The 18,280-nt window shown below is 32.2% G+C and overlaps 2 protein-coding genes across 2 annotated transcripts in view; one reads left to right on the forward strand and one right to left on the reverse strand.

The window, feature by feature from the left end:
* Positions 1 to 587: 587 nt before the first annotated feature.
* On the forward strand, positions 588 to 2,210 carry Smp_079640 (putative monocarboxylate transporter; the record flags this gene model as incomplete). The annotated part of the gene is made up of 1 exon (XM_018794511.1): positions 588 to 2,210. The coding sequence occupies one exon, from the start codon at positions 588 to 590 to the stop codon at positions 2,208 to 2,210; it is 1,623 nt and encodes a 540-aa protein (XP_018648916.1).
* A 1,507-nt stretch (positions 2,211 to 3,717) lies between these two features.
* The window catches only part of Smp_165060 (hypothetical protein), a gene marked incomplete at both ends in the record, with an annotated part of 49,819 nt that continues 35,256 nt past the window's right edge, over positions 3,718 to 18,280 (reverse strand). The window contains 6 exons of the mRNA XM_018794512.1: positions 3,718 to 3,807; positions 5,092 to 5,151; positions 6,106 to 6,174; positions 8,068 to 8,270; positions 9,289 to 9,448; positions 16,997 to 17,240. Coding sequence (XP_018648917.1) covers positions 3,718 to 3,807; positions 5,092 to 5,151; positions 6,106 to 6,174; positions 8,068 to 8,270; positions 9,289 to 9,448; positions 16,997 to 17,240 — 826 coding nt within the window. The remainder of the gene's footprint in view (positions 3,808 to 5,091; positions 5,152 to 6,105; positions 6,175 to 8,067; positions 8,271 to 9,288; positions 9,449 to 16,996; positions 17,241 to 18,280) is intronic.

Raw genomic sequence — 18,280 nt, forward strand, 5'->3', positions numbered from 1 at the left:
ACAATAATATCAACATCAAGAAAATGGTTCAGTAAAATAACGTTCAGTAAAAATGATCAACAGTTCCAACAGAGACGAAGACATTCAGTAGCTTACAGCAACTTTTAGTGTTCTACCACAGCCAAATCACGTCTTAATCAGCAAACTAACAATATGTTTATTTAGCCTTACTCCACTAAGTATCTTGTGTTTCCTATCATTAAGGTTTTCATTTTAAAAATTTAACTAATCGAACTGTTTCCTATTGTAAATATATCAGTGCGAGTATTTATCTGTGTGATCAGTTAGATATATTTGATATTAGAGTTATATAAACTATAGAGAAATTTTTGTTTTCTTCTATCCTAAACTTTATTTGTCAAGCAAATAAGAGGTGACTGGAATTCAGTAAAACATTTTAGTTAGAATCACGAGTAGGGTTAGATAGAATAATAACAAGGTAGAGGGGTGGAATAAGCAAGACACACATGTGCCGCTATAATGACATACGCAATTTATAAGGAAAATGTTAGGAGTACAAAACAAAGACCAAGAGAGAAAGAACGTAATACAACTAAAATACGTCGTGAAGGTTTATAACATTTGCCATGACAAAAGAAGAAGCAACATCTCAATTAACTCGAAGCATATTTCATACAATTTATGTGGAGTTTTCACGAGCCCGTAGAAAACTATATGGATGGCGTCGTTTAGGATGGTTGGTTTTGTTGGTCGCTGCTCTGAACGTTGTTTGCATAGGGGGCAAAAGAAGGGCATTCGGAATATTTGTTGCTGCTCTACATAAAGCTTATAATGACACAAGCATGACGGAATTGAATTGGGTTGGTGACAGTTATGCTGCAGTTGGATTCTTTTTAATGCCTTTCGCTACAACAGCAATAATTCGATGGAATCGGCCGTATAGATGTACTATGGTTCTAGCCGGTTTATTAATTTTTATAAGTTGTATGACTTCAGCAGTAGTGCCTAGTCCAGGGTATCTATTCCTGACTCATACACTAATCCATGGCCTTGGGTCTACACTTATTTTATGTGGGACAAGTCTTGTAACAGAAGAGTATTTTGACAGATCTCATCGATTTCATGTTTTGGCAACTGCGTTTGTTTCTGGTGGACCTTATGGTGTACTAATATTTGGTCCATTGTATTCAAATTTAATACAAAGCTACGGTTGGCAAGTGACATTTCAATTAAGTGGATTACTTTTCTTATTCGTGACATGTTTAGCCGGAGTTGTTTTTATTTCACGAGATATATTTGAATATAACCAAGCTATGTTGGAGATTTCTGATACATTTGAAGAAAATACCATGAACAAAGCCTTACAAAAGGATTCTTTATTGCTACTTAATTCTCCGAAAGCCAGTGATGGACGGGGATGGGCTTTTTGCTCAGTTGAACATTTGAAAAATAATCCGCAAGTGTTCGTCTGGGGATTTGAACGCTTACTTCATAATCTCGTAATATATGGTTTACTAATGAACATGACAGCTTATGTAAGTGAAGCATTAAATGATCAATTGGTATTGGGTGCCCGCGTTAACTTATATTTTGGTATAGGAGAATCAGTCGTATTCACACTTGGAGCTTTAATCGGTGATCGTATACGAGGTTATTTAGCATATGCTTACCTTATTGGGGCACTATTTGCCGCTTTATTTTTGGTTATTATGCAAAATACATATGAAGATTTAAATGTGGTTTATGTACTGGCTGGATTTACTGGTGCTACTGTTGGTGTAGGCAATACGTTTCTATATGCTACTTCAGAAGAGATAATGATGGTTCATGGATCGATTGCATTTCCTATGACAAAAATGATTGCCGGTATTGGTATGCTGTTGGCACCATTATTCTCTGGTGCGATTATTGATGGATTTGGATATGGTGGCTTTTTTATTAGTATGGCGATTTTAGTGTCAATAAGGGCTATTCTCTTAGGTTTCATATGTTATATATTAAATCTCAAGAAAAAGTTGCTTTTAGCTAGTGAAAAAGAACATGTGTCTAGAAATGATAATAATCTCTATCATTGTTGTCAAAATACTACTAAACAATGTAGTGAAAAAATAGCCGAAATAAATGAAATTGATAATGTAAAATCTGAAATTACGAATGGATTATATTATAATTCGACAGAACGTGATTTAGAGAAACGTATTCAAACTTCTTCTGAATGGTATCATGACAATGATCGCCGAATACCATAAACCTTTTATGCCCAATAAAATTGTATAATTTAAACATTATATTGAAACTTATGTTGTTAACGAACCAAGAAAAAAACAATAATTTTATTTACATTTTATTGAATGAATTTGAACTTCTACGGTAGAATTGTTTAAAAGCATAAACATACTTGAATGAACGAATATTGATTCAAACTTTGGAGAGTAAGTAGCGTTTATTTATGATGATGATTTTGTTAGGAATTTCAGGTGATATAATTTTTGTTATTTTACTTTTCGAAATACGGTGAAATGAATCCCATCAAATTTAAATTTAATCCTTACAGTGCATTTAGAAATAAAGAGTTTTTTGCAAACAATTGACTCAATAACTTTGTCATCAAGCTACATAGTTACAGATTCATAATTAAATATAATATATGTTGAAAATAGAGAACTTATGCTCTGGTTATCATTTGAATATATATCCCAAATACATACCATGTAATATTCTCAACTCTCACTTCATTCGTCACAATCCATATGGATTTCTTACATAAATTACCATGACAATATTCCGCAATGATTTTTAAAGAAATTTTCTTCATATTTGTTGAACTAATTTACATTTTCAAGACAATTATTGCAGATTCAAAAACTGTTCAAAATCGGTACTCACAAAAGTACTAATTTTTGAACTTCAAGTTGATAAATTTAGAACTTATTACTGTTTGCTAAAACAGATCCTGATTGCCATTCAATATAGCAAGTTCAACGAGACCTAGGTGTTACAAACTTAAATCTTTGTACATCGTGGGTGTACAGTGTCAAGGTTCCTAAAATCAGGACGAAACAGTTGTCCTGTGTTCTCTACAACTATCATTTCGTAATACAGCTTGTATCAAACTGAAATAAATGATTTATGTTTGATAAAATATGGAGAACTCCTTAGTATTCATAATGTTAGAACTGATACATCATATATTTTATTGTTTAATTACTACAGTTGACAGACATATTTTCATTTCAAAGTTTTTCAATGACTATGAATTTTCAACCACAGAAAGCTTCCCGTTACTTTTGATATTGGACTTTTAAAGATTTTCAACTGTTCTCATAATTAAGGACACTATTTAGGATTTTCCACCGTGGAATTAATTACATCAACGCCAACTGCCTGTCACTTATACTGTGTGGTCTCTTTCTAAAATCGATGGATGATAGAAGTTACAGGGATCTAAAGCTCTGATCGCATCAGTAAACGTTCGTAGATGGTTAGAAATGGTTATTTTAGTCTTATGAGTTATTAGGTGCATAATTACAGTTTTGTTAAGGTATGACTGGGAATTTTGATTTAAATCAAATTTTAAGGTGGGGATTTAACGAAATACGAAAATGGAAAGAAAGCAAAATTCAGTCAACAATATATTCTTGCTCTATCTCAATATGTTGTAGTTCAAATAAAAAAGATTCTTAAGAAGTTAGAAAAGTATGAAAATCATACTTATTAGTTAAAGTGGTTGATAATGTTGAGTAATTGTAGATGATTTCACAAAACACCTCTCAACAAGACTTGATGATTTGTAGTCACATCAGATCGAAGCTGGATTATAGCAGTTGACTTCACATTCGATCCAGTCTAAACAACCCAACAACAGGAAAGAAATGTTAATGAGTAAAACAATGAGAACTTGCAAAAAGGGGTGCTAAAATTTTGTTTAGAGGTATGACACTTGTTAATGTCAAGAATCGGGTGTTTTTTACTGAGTGGATGATATCTATACCATGTATTCAACTAAGTATTTATTTAACGATACATTCATTCGATATGTAGAAGACGAATACCTAATGTTAATCAGTGTATTTAATATGGACGATGCAATAACTTTTAGTGGAGTTCAGGGAAATAGCTTCACTTATATTCCAGGCATATATAAAAACTGACTAGTATCTTAACAGGAATGGATGTCCGTGTAAGCACTTATACACATCGTTTGCCATTTTTAAAAATTATGGAGATACCTGTTAAGTTATTTGTTAAAGAAAGCTGATAATATGTTGTGAGTACCTTTAAAATATTTTGGCAAAACAAATGATTTTTTAAAATGAGTTCCCACTGTATTATAAAGAACCTGGAATCAACAGAAAACCATATTTTACATTTATCATATTTGTACTGTTTTAAGCTCGTTTAGTTTAGGAAAACATACTACTGTGTTGGCTATTCCACTTTGAAATAGTCATTATTAATAAAAATACAACTTTGATGAACTACTAAGAAATGAAATGGGAAGTTAAAAGTTTTTTTAAAAAAAAAGAATCATAATGTTCAGTTATTTTTCTGCTGAGTATTTTCATTGTTTCATAACATTAGCAGAGATCAAAATACTTTATAATTGCCATTTGCATACTATGATCAAAACTTTCAAGTAGTATATTTAAGATTTGCATCTCTAGCTTACAGGTTAAAGTTGATGAAACAAGGAAAATTCAAACTAAATGTAACAAATTAATCTATCATTAAAAAGTACATTTCCATAATAACATCACTTAAAGATTTAGTGTATTATTTGATCAAGAATAATCTATTCTCTAATTAGTAACCGGGTTTGACAGTAGATAGTTTCTGATTTTACAGTCAAACAAAGCAAGTTTTAATAGCTCACAAGAAATAAATTTTTATAGTTGCAACACTTTTAAACTTTATAAAGATAGCTATTCATTAGTTGAACTAAACTGTATCCAATACTATATATATAAAGGATGAAAATTTAATTGTTACCACGCATATAATTCAAGTATGATGCTATAAATGTTTCATCACGAAAAGGCTACGGTTTTCTCTAAAAAAAAACATATAATCTGGATAAAAAAAACCAGTCATTATACATAACACTCTTAGTTATTGTAAACATACTCTCACATCTGGATTAGGAGTCCAAGTAAATATAATTGGTTGTTCAGTTCCTGGTTCTAAAATCAGCTGTATGAGAAATATTTTAGAAAATAAAAAAAATGAATCATTAATTAAAACCTTTTAAGAAATTCTTATATAAGTTATATTTAAGGCATAACAATATACAACATGTAACAAAATAATTATTTACTATTCATTAAATTATGTATATGAAAAACTACAGTTATAAAATAGATACTGAAATGTCCCCAAATGCTCTGGTACGGCCGAGAGTGGGGAGGGTCTGCTCTCCCTCTCGAAATACTCTCACATGGCCACGCGTATATAGCCTCTCCAGGGAAGTCCTACTCACTGCCTTCTTGCACCACGGGGGTTGTTTATGAAATCGGGAGGACGGAAAGCGAACGTCCGGCGCTTTAATCGGGTTGGTGGATATGGAGACTCCACCTAGGGGAGTTGGGAAACCCTGATTCCAAACCAATAGTGCACATGGGCTCCAGTATCCTGAGGGAACAAATGGCATATGAATGAATCATCGGTCACCGGCTACCATGGGACTGCATCTCCTTACGATGCTCCACTGCCTTGTGGGTCAAACCTTTAGGTCAAAGGCTCCGAGTGTGGTCCCCTAAGAAAACCACCTGCTTCAGTTTGGGCACCTGGGCAGTATCACAGCTCTCACATAAATCAAATGAGATTTGTGTGGCGCATATGTATCTGGTGCCTTTTTGTACCAATATTTATGTGTTTAAATAATAATAAAAAATAATAATAAGATACTGAAATTTCTTAATTTCATTGATATATTATTGAGAACTTATAAAGAAAAAAAATGTAAAAATAATAAAATATCTTAGTAGATCAATGAATTGATTATTGAAACAGTATCAATTTAGTATAAATGTTTGACTTCAAATAATTTATGATCAGTACTAAATTAATCTTAATGATTGAAAATAATTTTCATGTTAAACTATAAAAATTCATTTTTATTTAAAGTATATGAAATAGAATACTCACCTTTGTTGGACTAACATTAAATCCAAGAGCGGATAATTCATTTATATTTTCTATTGTACATTCACCACTCTGATAATTTAAACAAAATTTAGATTTTAAACGAAAAAATATTAGCATAGAATTAACAAAACGTTAGTAATATTGACAAAAAAAGATTGATAAGAATGAATTTCAGTTTAGTGATTATTTTTAATGTTGTATAATTAGGGAATGGTTCTCTGAACACTGATGTAAAGGAAACTAGATTATAAATTCATTTAGTATTGTTTGTTTGAATCTTCCCATCGATGTGTTAGGGCTGCAACTGGTCAGGCAATACGCACAGTATGCACATCTGCCAATTAGAGACTGACCAGTTGCAGTTCTAACACATCGATGGGAAGATTCAAACAAACAATACTAAATGAACATAAACTTCACTCCATCGCACAAGCAGGTGGCTATCAGGACTCAGTGGCCGAGCGGATAACGCGATGGCGTTTAAAGCGAGTGGTACTGGGTTCGAGTCACGGAGTGAACATCAACTCTGAGATGCAGGTACATCCAGCTGAAGAGTCCCAAATAGGACGAAACGCGCGTCTTGGATTCCACTGCTAGCCACTATCCATCTTTGCTTACGAAACTAGATTATGTTGATACGCTATAGTTTTATAATGGTTACAGTAAATCTTATATAAAAAGTTACTAGAAATGTCACAGTTTAGTCCCTTCAATTTACATAAAATCTTTAGCGCATTTCAGTATCAAACGAATGATACTTTTATAAGGTTTTGTAAATAATCATCAGTAACTATGATGAAGTATGCGATAATGTTGTTTTAAGTTAGAATGAAGGCTTTGTTTTGAAATCATTTCGCTCAAAAGACACAACACTAAGAGAAACGTTTCCTGCATAATTTCGAGCATCTAAATAATAATAAAGTCGCAGGACAGATAACAGAAATCGAATAACAAAATCCAATTTGTATTTGAATCAATTACAACATATTTTTTGGTTCAGTGGGGCCTGGCATTAAAAGTAGTATGGAGAGCCAATCAGAAGTAGCGAAAGGGTCAGTCGATGACAATCAGAAGTCACTTAAAGGTCAAGTGCAGTTAATTGGGTCAATGGGTCGATTTTTTAAGGAAAAAGTGGTATATACATGAATGAGTATTTTTTTCAATTCATTCGGTAACCCAATACACATTCTCACTCACTCTTGTGTACTCATTCAAGTAGTCAGTTTGGGGGGGGATTAGCACATAGCACACTGTGCATCAGTATCAGATTTCGGACATCGCACATCACAACAAAAGGCATGTCTTAATATCTAAATTTGTTTTCTTGAAAAAGTGATGGTTGAGAATTATAAGAATTCTAGTGATTAGCGTTTATGGACACTGAATATTAAGGTTCAAACGTTATCTAGGATTTGTCTTTATTGATAACCAAAGTTATCGGTTAATCATTTTAATGAATTAACATGCACAATCACACTGCTCTGCTGTACGTCTAGAGTCATACAAAGTTTCGTTATAAAGTGGGTCTTTTGCATGAATGATTGTTTAACTTTCTATTTATAATTAAGTTATTACTGTTTGACTAAACGCACTATCATTGCCAGTACAAATATATTCAATTATGTAGACGAGCTTTTAATGATGTCAGTAAAATAGATGAATGGATCTGAAAAATTTAGAGACAATGTCCATTAGCAGTCAAAAAATTTTGGGATAAAGCTATTTCAGATATTTTTCAGAATTAGATCATTTATTTGGAACAGAAACTTTCCAGATACCGTAAACCAGTTTACTTAGAGAATAATTTTGTTGCATTAGAATATTTTTGCAGTAAGTTCATGAATTAACACCCATTTAGAATGTAATATGAAAAATCCTTTTTCGTAACACAATACCGACTATTATCTAGGCTAATAAAATATAATTTGCAGTATACAACAAACAAACAATCAATATACGAACCTTTTTTGCACCACTACTTGAGGAGTGAACATAACCAGCGTATAAAATTCTTCTAGCAGGAGTTTCTTTATATTTTACTTCTTTTTTAGTAGGTAGGTTATCTGTATCCTCCTTTTCAACTTGTTCCATTTCACTATTTGTATTCGAATCCTCTCTTACTAAAGAGGATTGTTGGCCAGTTATTACTAGATAGGAAGTTGTTTCTAGATTATAGATATGAAAACATTTGAAAACCATTCTGGTTACCAAAAGTTGTGCCAAACAAACATTATAGGGTAAAATCGAAACTGTCTGATTTTTCGAAACTTTCCATAATTTTGATGAATGGTAAAGTTTACTTCTAGTTATTGCCCTGGTCATTTACGCCCAAAACAACAACGGTAAGATTTGTAGAATGTTATGATTTTATTGTATTTTATTACCATCTACCTAGCTAAATACAAATAACATTCTTGGTAGTAAAGTTCAAATCATTTATCACAGAACAATAACTTATTTGAAGAGCTGGATTCTGTAAGCGATATTTTAAAACATTTACTAATCTTAAACAGATTTGTGACAGAATTCTTAGTACAACTTATTTTTGAAGTTCACAAAACGTAATAGTGAATTAGGGAGCGGTGCATAAGTTTTTTTTAAAAAGACTTAGAATCTGAGCAATAAACTTAAATGGTCTGCAAAATTTCTACTTTTATTTAACCATAGAATGCTTTTGAAATAATCTTCGTTAATTAAATGGCCCAGTGTGAGGGTGAGCGCGGAGGGTTTAACTTCTATCTTGAAACGTTCTCATACATCCACTCATTTTCAACCTACGGCGGGGAAGTTCTACTCACTACATTCATGTGGTGGGGTGATTTTCACGACGCTGAGAGAATATTTGACTCTTAAATAGGTAAGATCAATACGGATGGTTCACTCAGGTGAGTTGGAAAACTCTGATACCAAATTGATGATACACATGGGCCTCAAGGTTCTCAGAAAACTAATGGGTCATATATCTAGTCAGCTACCTGTTACCATGAAAGTGTATCATACGGAGCTTCTCTATTGTCTTGTGAGCTAAACCCGAAGGTCAACGGCTCATATAATAATCCTCTGAAAAAACCACTGGGTTCGGTTTCAGAGTCTGGGTGCTATCTTACGGCGTACAGGTATTGAAAAGAAGTAATTAAATTTTATCGACAAGAAATTTAATAATCACTAGTCATGACAACTTACTAGATTCTTTTGTTTCAGTTAAAAATTGTACACCAAGAAAATCATTTTGTACATTTGTAAAAAGTATGTCATTCGTATTGTCCAGTCGGTCACCACCACGAATATACAAGTTATGCTGTTTACATGCCCCACTAAGAATTAATTTATGTGAGTTATATATCTAACAGTAGAGAATAAAAGTTTTTTGAATAGTTAGCCTACAAGCGGATTCCAGTAAATAATACATGTAAGTCATTTCAACATAAACAAAGTTAGACAGACTACAAACTATTAAAAGAAGAATAAACCACAATAGATGTAAAAATGTAATATTTTTTTTAGAATTTCTACAAAATGTATGAACCTTTTTATTTCTACTTGGAGTGCAATATGAATGAATAATGTCATCGTTCCAGGGTAATGAAAAGATATTAACTTTTCTTTATGATTGGTCACTTCATTGAGAGTAAAAACGAGGACGCTTAACGATTTGCAACCCTGTCATATGTACTTCCCACATAATTTTAAAATTGTGCAAAATCAATCATTGGATTCTCTATAAGGGTGTTAATCACTTTTACAGAAGAGTATTGAAAGCATGAAAACTGATTTTAGATACCAAGAATTTTAATAATAACATTACAGTTAGAACTGTGGAAAGCTATGTTTTCTTAACTAGGTTAAACAAGGAATACCAAAGAGTGATTGATCAACAAATAAAATTCTAGAATTCTGTTCAACCGTAGAGGAAATATTCAAAAACTTTAGAAAACCACTGTAACTATATTCTGTGGCTCAAATGACACGATTTTCATATTTTCAGTTACAGCGCGAATAGCTTATATCACAGATTTTGTGGGTGCTCCTCAAAAAAGTGTCCTTTATTTTTCGACATGGTGTTAAGTGGAATAAAAGCGTAAGCTCCATTACGTTGAGAAAAACCTTATCGATAAAGATATAAATCAGACCAAACTGTTCATTCTCGCGTGCTGACACAATTCGAAGAAGTGTCTTTCAAATTTAAATAACAGTTAGCCTAATAAATTAAATAGCTAGTCCAGAGATCTAATGAAAAATATTTGGTCATTACCACGAGACATATAGCATGATACTGGTTTCTGTTAAAGGATGAATACATTTAATTGACCTAATTTCGTAAGGGATCAGTCACTCCTAGAAAAATACAGTAGTAATATCTCTGCTCTAGACAATGAAGCCCTTGTCGTTGTCACTCTGAGATTAAGAGTTTCTGGATGGATGTAGATTAACGTTCATGACAACTTTCAATAACAAGAATAAAACTGAACTTTGAATCTTTCTCGTCGACTAATGCCATTTAGCCAACACTAAGAAATGTATCAGAAAATAAAATAAATAATAAGACACGGTAAGTAGTATTCTTAATAGCTATCATCGTGCCAGTAAAGTGTTGCGATTAAACAGCGTTTCTTTATTATTTCTGTGGACTTAAAAATGCACTGTGAGAAAAGTATAATGACATAAAAGCAGAGATTACCATCGTGCAGATATAAATTAATCAATAAAAATATTTACTTGTGAATGAAGTGTTATCAAATAAGTTTGCTGGTATGCTTCACTATCATGATCAGGTGAAAATGTGATAGAAACGACCTGTTTATCACCTATATTTTAAAATATAAAAAATAAACAGAATTGATTATTTGACAGTGAGTAGCTTAATAGAGTTATGTCTTCTGGCTAGTCATTTTAGGTACCTAACACCAAAAAGTATTTAGTCATGATAAATAATCTTTCGATTAAGCCGTTATTCTCCAGATCATGATCGACAAGTGCAAATCGCTACTTAGAGCCAATAAGTAACGTTCGTCACTAAATGATAAAGTAGTGGCGCAAGACAAGTTATTCAGAGATGCCCTCAGCTATTTAGAGAACGAATACCGTGGAATGATTATAAAACTTATACAACGTTGTATACTATAAGAACCTTTTTCTTTTGAAGACTTCAGAGACTATTAGTATGGGGGTTTGTGGAGATTGTGATATTTTTACAGTTGAATTCACAAGATGATCTAAGCTAGACCATCATTGAAGACCTGGAAGTACTGGATGGTCGTTTTGTCCTAGTGTAGGACTCTTCGTCAGTGCGCACGCAGGGCCGGATGTCCTGAGTTCAAGTTCCGTGTGCGGGTTCGTGGATGCTCATTTCAGAAAATACTTTTTTGTTTTACAATAAATAAGTTATATTTTACTTTTCAAAAAGTAAGTTAAAAAAATATTTTTTTGCTTATTGATACTTTGGTAAAATGAATATATTACGTGAAGGATGGGAATCACTTGAAATGTTTGCTAAAGTGTTGCGTTTTTATATTTATGAGAGTAGTACCGTGGATAGGGTTAGTATTTGATGTGTTGGTGAAAAGAAACAAATCTTGTTGAGTTCATTTGGGGCTAATGAAATCGAACTTTAAGACAGGGGATCAGTAGTATTGATTAGCTCGCCTCGATTGCCTATCTAATACCAATGATCTTCGGTCAACTAATCACATGACAAATGTAAGATAACAGCCGAGAGTAACCCTAAGTTACGGTTGGTCCAGAATATAATTTTTCATGCTTGCTCGCTTGATAGCCAGATTACAGAATGATTCAGCAAGCAGATAGCCTTTAATTATACAGTTCGAATTAATGAATAAATCACACAAAAGTTAGAGTGAAATCCTGACCACACATCAACAGAATTTATAATATGGGTACAGCCACACTAGAAGTAGAAGAGAACTAAGTGAAAAGTCTGTAATAAATTGGGAGCTATAAAATATACAATAATTTTTTTCAAAAGCTTACAAGTAGGAAAATATAAAAGTATAATAGTTTGAATATTTAATAATTATACAACCAAAATATAAACAGTGACTTCAGATAGGACAAGTTCAAAAGTTCCATTTTGTTTCACATTTATCTCGACACAGTCGTGTTTTATTAGCTTTCATTACCAAAAATAACATCATCATCATCGTCTATATAATCATCAACGTTAAAGGGCTATTAAAGCATAACCAACTACCTTGTTCAAATTTTCGTTAATCGAAACAAACAGAACAAAAGAGGAAGAAGTATTTTTTTAAATCTTTACATGCATTTTTCTATATTTTAGGTAATACACTTTTCTGACAACACTTAAGTAAATCAAAACCAGCAATATAATTTTCATCTCATTTACTAACATTCTTTAATAGCTAGAACGTCAAAAACATAAGCTGAAAAACAATCAGCGAAAGTGAATTATAATGAAAGTTATCAAGGGTGATACTATTTAACTGAATAAAAATACGAAATGAAAAATGAAACGTTTCCAAATTCTCTTTTAAATATTATCGTAATACAAACGTTCAAACATCAACTGAATCAATGAAATTCTAAACAAGAAATACAATGGTATGTTATCAATCGAAATCAGTTGCTATATGATAATAAATAGTTGAAAATCTACCTATAATCTAATTCTTCAATCTAAAAGAATTATAAATGATTTAACATGAAACATAAAAGATATTAAACTTGATATTGTGGTGTGGGCTACTTAAGTCCACATAAGTAGTATATGGTGATGGTCAGACATAGAATGTATTTTGGCAGAAGACCGATAAGGAAAGAACTGAAATGAAGCGCAATTAGTAGGAAAATGCATGAACAATGAAATTAGGGAAGATGAACTGATATTTACAGAAATAACAGTGAAGATTGAGACAATTGATTGTTATTTTGCAAATTAACTGTTTGCAGTACGGTTATCAGAATTTAGTGAGATGGTCTGTAATTTGTGCTTAAATACATTCGATTGTCCCCAGTCGTGTTCTTTATTCACTACAATATGTGTATGTATTATTCAGTTGCTTTATAGAAGTGTCAATTTAACATGAGCCTAAGACATTTACAATAAACAAAGTCATAAATGAAAATGTTTTAATAAATCTAAGTAGTGTAATCTTACAAATGTGATTTTTAAAAATCAGTAACAAGAGCATACAGGCATAATGAATTTTTCTCAAAAAATCAATAAATGTTTGTTATTTGCATGAAAATTGTACTCGCTTCGGCGGTACATATACTAAATTGCATGAAAATTAGACTAGAGTTTATATAACAGTTTGTCAGATAATGATGGTGAACCTAAATGTTTAATAACTTGAAATTAAGAGTACACAATGAAGTAGTATAGTTATATTTAGTCGTCAAGATGGTTTCATCAGTAAAGAAAGGAAAACAAAGAGTACGAGGGGGAGAACTGAACACTCTTTTATAAGTGGCTAACGGTGGAATCCAGATCGCGTGTTTTGTCCTATTCGCGACTCGTCATCTGGATGTACCTGCATCTCAGAGTTGATGTTCACTTTGGGACTCCAACCCAGTACCGTTCACTTCAAACTCCATCGCGTTATCCACTAAGCTATCCACTGCAAGCCACAATCCATCTTTGCTTATATTGCTTGTGATTTCAGGTAATATTGAGGCAATATGCACAGTATACACATATGCCAATAAGAGATTGATCCTAAACATCAGTGGGAAGATTCAAGTAAACAATACCAAGTGAAATTTAACATTTTTTGTAGTATACAAACCCTTTCAAAATATTATTCTGAACTCGATTAAAAGATATGATGATAAATGAGATCGATTATAAGTTTATCCAGTTTTATGTCGATAGATGAGAAACATTTTTTGGCAACATCAAATGCTTAAGACACAAGAATAATTGGACAAAAACGTCTTTACAGCTAAATAAATAGATGGATATAATTAAGTCTAAAAGAATTAATTCAGACTAAAGAGTCACATGTTCGTGAAACTGTTTCCTTAAGTATATTGTTGTTACAAAATTACTATATGGCTTTTTATTATGTACAATATTCCAAGAGTAGAAAATGTGCAAAAAATTTATCCACACATGAGAAAGTGCAATTACACTCGATATTCCTGAGAAATATTCAAAACATTTACAAGCGAACTGTGTAGCAGTTCTAGATATTTTTCATTGTCATGGATTAGAAAACATGACAATCTTTTCTATTCTGCAGTAGATCAGAATTTATACTGATAACCTCTCTAATAGGTAATTATACTGAAATCATAAAGACCTTATTTTGCAAAATGTAAGGTACGCCAGTCTTATGTCCAACAGAGTAATTTTTCTTTATGAAAATATAATAATCTCATTTATTTATGAGTTATTGATTATACTCCTAACTATCCTCAGAAGTTAGGTTTCTTGATAACTTCACAGTCCTCAGTGATGATTTTTCTATGGAGGTCAAAAATTTGAACACGAGTTTTCTAACTGAAGCAGCATTTTGGCCTTCCCAGATTTCCACTCTATTTTTACAACTGAAAATATATAGCTGGGATAATGTGCATTGAAAATTTTGCCGAATTCAGTTGATCAAAAGTGAGCTGACATTCAGAACACATTGGACGCTCCACACCTTTTACATTTCCATCAGTTTTTAAGGTCAGTTACCATTTTATACTTATTAACCTTGATAACTCAGCTGGCGTATTTATTGGACAGATCATGTAGAGTAATTTTGTGTCTTTTACTTTCTTCACTCTCCACTGTTGTGTAATTTAGTGAGTTGCACTAATAAACATTTGTCTCAGGTGGTACGTTGTTCTGGACTCCGTGACAAATCAAAATACCAATAACTGCTTGTAGATTAGGAATTTCAGAGGAATGTAGCATATATCTGATCTACATGCTAGTAAAGTCTTTTAATTTTACTTTGAGAAGAAATTGATTTTCAGATGATTCATCATATCCGTAATTTGCTTTTACGTTGTCTTAAGCTATTACTTTTCATATTTAAAATCAAAACAGTTTTCCATATTACTTGGTTCAATTACACAGATCTAAGCAATCTTATTATTTTTCTACATTAGCAGACTTTCACAAATGCATTCGGTGTACAAACATATATACAGGAATAAATTAAGAAATCTATTCTTATCAGAATTACTCCTTCGATTATATCATTTGTGATATCACTACTATTGTTGTTGCTGTCACTTCTAATCACTATTACTTTGTGAAACTCCAAATTATGTTTAAAAAACGATATGAAAAAGAATATTTGAAAGTTTTATGAAAAGAATCAGCAGGCAACATGATTTTTTTTACCGAAGCTGAATTTTGATTTCCATATTTGAAAATCATCCTGTTTAGCTATTTATATATATATGCAAATATACAAGTATAAAGTGGGGGGGATATAACTTAAGATATAACTTTATGAGAAAAACAAAAATAATGAGTAAAAGAGGGAGGGGAAGAAAAATAAGAAAATTTGATATATAAGACATCAACGTCATGTTATGAAAAAATCATAACAAACAAACAAACAAACAAGAATTTTTAGATGTGATAAGCCATTCGGGTATTTAACTTACTAGGAGGGAAGCATTTCATGTACATCGACGTTTTTTATTCAAAATAATCTCTAAAAATACATTTAGTGTTTATTTCTAAGATTTGAAAATGGTTTCAAAAAACTAAACATATCTATTTTTAAATCTTTTTTGAATACGTAATAAGATGGTTTCAAACATGAAATAAAAGTTTCTATTTTAATACTGGAGAACAACATAAACATGTAGCCAGTTGCAACTCATACCACATAAATTTAGTTTTTCTAGGAATTGCTTTAAATGGAGACCACTTAAACATGTTTAAAATCTTTAAATTTTCTAATGAGTTGCTATGTCAGGAAATGAGTGAGCCTGATAATCAATAAGTCGATGAATGACCTACGAAATTAAAATTTCAAAATTACCTATGCTTTGAATAAATTTCGATTATGTTTATTTTGTTCAGGATATTACTTCTACAAGTGTGTTATATTGCTTTATAAAATGACTCACTTTGATGACCAGACTTCTAACATTCACTATGGTATTGCATTGATAAATCGGATGTCATAGGTACACATCTTATGACTACATCAATCTTCGATGAAGTTAGTGGAATTATTAAGTAAAATTCATGTTTAATTGGTTAGCTAGTATTATATGCTTGTAAAGGATACTAAAAAATGAATATTTTATGTAGTTGAAGTGGTTTTGCGGAAATCGGTCCAATACGTAGGTTGCATCCGTCACAGATTGATATCAGTAAGGGAATCAGTCAAAACTAGGGAGCACTGGTACAATTTCAACTTCCGTCAGTTTCTAAATATAGGGTGTTGATCTTCCAGTACAGCTGATGGGGTCTGTTTCACTCCCGACTTGTATGAAATTCATCTACGACAAATGGAACCTATAGATTAAATCAATCTCTAAGTAAACCTTTAAACTAAACTATAATAATCAGCTCACTGGTGATTTACTTCAAGATTTTTCTAAAGTTATGGTGAGAGGTCATTACTGTGGATTTTAAACGTCGAAAGTGAAACAGTTATCACCAATATGATTGGACGATCGTTACGCTGTATTTACGAATTGATTGAAGTTAGAACTGTATCTTTTTGACGCCGGCCCAACAGTTCTAATGATTAATTGTTTGCTATGAGACCCGAAGGTCCTGGGTTGGAGCCTTAGTAATTTTTATTTGTCGGTCACAACTTTAGAACTTTCATCTTAAGGGAGTACTGCGCTTTCTTTTGTTAGAAAAAGAAATAACAATAATTCTAAACACGACATACAATAAAAACACACCTGGCTTGATTTTCCCTTGATTTGGTAAAACCATGAATACGGGTAAGCCATTTAGGTTTCGTGAACCACCTGTTTGATTTTCATCAATCTGTATTTGGAAATTCAATGTTATATTTGTAGGATTAGAAAGAGTTATTTGTCGTTCGATGAATCCACCAAGTAAAATATAACCGAAGTTAAGATAATGAGTTGTCTGCTTTAGGTTACTTGTCAGATTTTGTTGTTCTATCTTTTGCAACGGATAGGGTATACTTGTTAGTTCAGGTGGACCAATAAGTTCTACTCTGAAAGGAAAGATTGCAAGCAATAATTTTATGTATTGATGTTTGTAAGATGACACCATAATCAGTGAGGTGACCATATAATTTAAATAGGTTTCTACATTTACAGGAAACTATTTCACACAACCATATTTGTCATTTTTAACACTGTTAATTTGATATAAAACTCATACCATGATTGTCTTGGTAGCTTCATAAAAATATGTTGAACAATAAGATGTCCTGAAACTTTAGGACTATTTGAACTCATCTCGAATGTTATTGACATAAAACTTTGTAGTCAGACGTTTCAGTTTATTGGCCTTTTAAACATACACACTTTTTATTTAATAAATAGAACACAGAAAAAACATTAATTTGTTGTGCTATTATACTCAGTATAACTAGGGTTTTCATATTTAAGTATTAGCTCATATCTAATTATCAATAATATATTGGTTATTAGAAATCAGTTATAGAACAGATTTTCCATGGAGTAACATTGTTTTATCCATAGTTTGGTTATATAGAGTGATATAATTTAATACTCATAACTACTTATTTAATATTATCTGAAATTTGACCAGATTTTTGGATGAAAATATACTTAGTTGAAATCATGAGTCAATTGAAGCTAGACCACTATGGAAAACGTGGAAGCACTGGACTGCCGTTTCGTCCTATTGTGGGATTCTTCAGCAGAGCGCATCCACGATCCCACCTCGCGAGATTCGAACCCAAGACCTACCAGTCTCGCTCCAGAGCACTTAACCGATAGACCACTGAGCCGGCATCCGATGGTGTTAATGTCTAACTTCAACCAATCCACGAAGTTGAGCAACCGTCCACCAATTGTCTTCAGTGAGTTGTTATCTCATAACAGACATGGTTGAACTCCACTGGTCACTGCTTCCCACTAGAGCTCCAGGACATGTATCTTGAAGTCAGTCACTAGTGAGCATATGATTATAATCAGAAGAGGTTTTTGTGGAGAATTTAGTATTTTCATAGTTGAAATCATGAGTCAATTGAAGCTAGACCACCAGGCTTCCAGGTTTCCATGG

The sequence above is a fragment of the Schistosoma mansoni genome, chromosome 1 (assembly GCF_000237925.1).
Source record: "Schistosoma mansoni strain Puerto Rico chromosome 1, complete genome".
NCBI classification, from domain to species: domain Eukaryota; kingdom Metazoa; phylum Platyhelminthes; class Trematoda; order Strigeidida; family Schistosomatidae; genus Schistosoma; species Schistosoma mansoni.